This window comes from Capra hircus, unplaced genomic scaffold, assembly GCF_001704415.2.
Source record: "Capra hircus breed San Clemente unplaced genomic scaffold, ASM170441v1, whole genome shotgun sequence".
Lineage (NCBI taxonomy): Eukaryota > Metazoa > Chordata > Mammalia > Artiodactyla > Bovidae > Capra > Capra hircus.
The window spans coordinates 7218-11294 of NW_017212254.1; the positions used below are offsets into that span (position 1 = coordinate 7218).

Below are 4077 nucleotides of genomic sequence, written 5' to 3' on the forward strand. Positions count from 1 at the left end.
CTGACGGCAGCTGCCACAAGCCAAGAGAAAGCACGGGAGTTTAGAGCACTTTATTCATAATTACCAAATTTGGGACTAACCAAGATGTCCTTCAACAAGAGGATGGATAAGTAAATTGTGGTATATCCAAACAATGGAATATTACTCAGTGTTAAAAAGAAATGGGCTGTCAAGACATAAAAATTCAGAGGAAGCTTAAATGCATGATGCTAAGTGAAAGAAGTCAATCTAAAAGGCTGCCTACTATATGATTCCAACTATGTGACACTCTAGGAAAGGCAAAATTACAAAGGGAGTGAAAACCAGTGATTGCAAGGATTGAGGGGAGTGGGAGGATGAATGGGCAGAGCACAAAGAATTTTCAGGAGTGAAACTACTCTCTGTGATACTGTAATCATGAACACATGCCACTACACATTTGTGTAAACCCATAGAATGTACAACAACAAGAGTGAATCCTGGTAGACTATAGACTTTGGGCGATTATAATATGTTAATATGAGCTCATCAGTTGTGAGAAATAGACCAGTCTCATGTGGCAGTTGATAAGAAGAGAGGTTATGCAAGTGTGGGAGTGGGAGGTATATTGGAAACCTCTGCATCTTCTCTTTAATTTTTCTGTGAACCTAAAATGATCAAAAGTCTCAAAAAGTTAGATTCAGATACATGAAACTAATTTGTATGAAGAGTTAAAGCATTTTAGAAAAACAGTGCCACTAGAAACGCTGAAAGTGAAAGTGTTAGTCGCTCCACCCTGTCCTACTCTGTGACCCCATGGACTGTAGCCTGCCAGGCTCCTCTTCCCACGGAATTCCCCAGACAAGAATACTGGAGCAGGTTACCATTTCCTACTCCAAGGGATCTTCCTAACCCAGGGATCAGACCCAGGGATGGGCCCAGGGATCGAACTCAGGTATCCCGCATTGTAGGCAAATTCTTTACCATTTGAGCCACCAGGGAAGCCCTCTAGAAACGTTACCTAATGAAACTTTACTCAGCTTCGTGTAAAGAAGATTTCAAATTTTCATTTTGCACTGGTTCTAAAAATGATATAGGTGATCTCCACCTACACTTGCAAGGAGAAAGGCAGAAGCCAGAAACCAATTTGGTTGCTTTAGAAAGAGCCTCTTGCTTTACCTGAAGGCAACTCATCTACTTCCTCCAGGTCCTCCAGTCATGCCGATGTTTTTTCTTTTATTCCTACAAGATGAAATAAGACTCATAGAATGAGTCACCAGAAGAACATCTTCTTGCCAATTCAGTCACAAAGCCCCTTTGACCTCACTGTCTGTGACGATACTTATATTCAGTGAGCCACGTCCCATTTTATGCCATTTTACTATGGATTTATATTCTCCTTGATTTTATAGGAGAAATGAAATCGCAGATAGGGATTCATTCCAAGGAAGGCCCTAGGGTTAATTAGTGGCAACTGCAGCCCCCAAAGACTGCATGGGATGTGAAAATAGTGTTGGGGGTTCCAGAGGGCAAGGGGGTTCTCCCCACTCTCTCTCATCACTTTATATTGTATATAAGTAGACCTCAATAAAGATTTGTTCTGCTAAATAGTATAAAAGAATTTAGAGCCAGATGAGCCCTTAGACAGGGTTTAGTTCAACCTCATTTTACAAAACAGGAACTACATCCAAAAGACAGAATAAAAAATTATATAATTAAAAAATAGATCAAATGAGCTAGCAGTAGAAAGTAGAGGATAAACTGGATACTCTCACCTCCCCCTTATTCTGTTCCTATCTCCTTCTTCCAGACCCTCGTTGCTGAGCAGAGAAAAGCTGTCTAATGCAAACTGCAACACTTAGGTTTCTGCCATTTAGTAATTGCATTTTAGGATATGTTTTAACTGATTCTACTGTCAATTCTCTGAGAAAGCAAGGGGCCACTAAAAACCAGCTTAGAGCAGACAGTCTGAGATAACAGGCAGTTGAAATATCAAATGATCTTCTCTCTGTTACTCTCATCTTTGGCTTATAAGTTCCTTTTAGAGAGAGTTTTCCTCCATAACAGGCAAATGAGAATGGTATATTGGCTAAACTTGATAGTTTCATATATATATATATATATATATATATATATATATATATATATATATTTGGTTTGTTTGTTTAGGAGAGTGAATCATGGTGTTTTTATAATTTAAAAACTATATATCAGGCCCATCATTGAATAAAGAGCAACAGCATCTACCTCTTTTCAGCTTATAAACAGTCAAATTCTCTATCTCTACGTTCTTACTGTGCATGAGTGCTGAAGAATTGATGCTTTGGAGAAGACTCTTGAGAGTCACTTGGACTGCAAGGAGATCCAACCAGTCCATCCTAAAGGAGATCCAACCAGTCCATCCTAAAGGAGATCAGTCCTGGGTGTTCATTGGAAGGACTTATGTTGAAGCTGAAACTCCAACAGTTTGGCCACCTGACGCAAAGAGCTGACTCATTTGAAAAGACCCTGATGCTGGAAAAGATTGAAGGCGGGAGGAGAAGGGGACGACAGAGGATGAGATGGTTGGATGGCATCACCAACTCGATGGACGTGGGTTTGGGTGGACTCCAGCAGTTGGTGATGGACAGGGAGGCCTGGCATACCGCGGTTCATGGGGTCACAAACAGTCGGACATGACTTAGTGACTGAAGTGAACTGAATTGAGATTACATCAATCTGAGACATAATTTGTTTGACCTTTGCTGTGTTTATGCATGTCCCTCATAGGCACAGCCATGAAAAGGATATTTAACCAGAGTTCAGTAGTTAGAGATGTGACCACCAGATGGTGGTGCACCTCTGCTGATCAGAACATGTGGAGGGTTCATTTGAGTGGGTTCTGAATGGATAGGGTTAGGGCAGAAGCAGAGCCTTTTCTTATTGGCTGGGTAGACAATAAAAGAAACCACTAGAGAAAAGAAGGGAACACTTGGTAACAGAAGCAGGTCTCCTGGTTGGAGACTGCAGGTCCACAATTGATTCTAAATGGGAAAATCAATGAAGACACCCATTGGAGCTTTAATCATGTTCTTATGGCTGCAGCTGGACTGTGAGTTGAGGGTTTAAGGGAAACAGAGTGTATTAGTAGATATTCTTTAGACCCTGAGACTGACTTTATTCAGGTTTCTTCTAGTTATTGTAGAAAAGGGAAAGTAAATTGTGGAACTTATTCTGACAACCCTTCTCCTTTCTCTGACTTCTACTTTCTCCGACTTCTACTCTCTCCATAGGTGTCAGCCTTGGGAACAAGGTGGAGCAGAGTCCTTCTACCCTGAGTGTCCAGGAGGGAAACAGCTCTGTTATCACCTGCACTTATACAGACACAGCTTCAGACTACTTCCCTTGGTATAAGCAAGAACCTGGGAAAGGTCCCCAGCTCCTTGTAGCTATTCATTCAAATATGGGTGAAAAAAAAGACCAGAGACTGACTGTTTTATTGAATAAGACCGCCAAACATCTCTCCCTGCACATCGCAACCATCCAGCCTGGAGACTCGGCTGTCTACCTCTGTGCAGCAAGGACACAGTGCTCCCCAGGCGCCCACCCCCTGCACTCACACTTGTGCCTGGGGCAGCCCCCTTCCTTTGATGCAACCTTCAAAGCAGCATTTGTCATATTGTTTGTCTGTAAGTGGAAACTGATGTGTTAGACAAGCACAGAATAAGAAGGTTAGGTTCAAGATGACCCAGAAAGCATGACACATTTTATGGATAATTGCTGCTTACTGAATTCTTGAAGGGAGTTAGCATTGTTTTGTTTCGAAATTGTAAGATTGCCTTTACATTTGCCACTCAGACTCCTTTTCTATAAATAACCTCTTGGGAGCAATTCAGAATCCTTATTATGAATGGGTTTTTTTTTTTTTAATATTGTGTTTTGAAAACAGCATTTATTATTTTTCTGGTTATATATTGCATGCCAATTATAGGGAAATGTGTGGTATCCAATAAATATGATATTGATAATTCTGCAATCACATAGTATTGTGAGTATTCAGCTTACCTTTTTAATAAATTATCGTTACAATAGGCTTATAATGTTTTCATTTGCTATTATATGTTGAATTGAGCATTCGCC

General features: G+C 40.7%; 1 gene segment (V, D, J or C); it reads left to right on the forward strand.

Annotated features, from left to right (window-relative positions):
• Positions 1-2997: 2997 nt before the first annotated feature.
• On the forward strand, positions 2998-3519 carry LOC108635230 (the record flags this gene model as incomplete). The annotated part of the segment is given in 2 exon segments: positions 2998-3049; positions 3231-3519. Coding segments are annotated over 2 exon segments (341 nt in total), but the record flags the coding sequence as incomplete, so codon positions are not given.
• Positions 3520-4077: the final 558 nt, after the last annotated feature.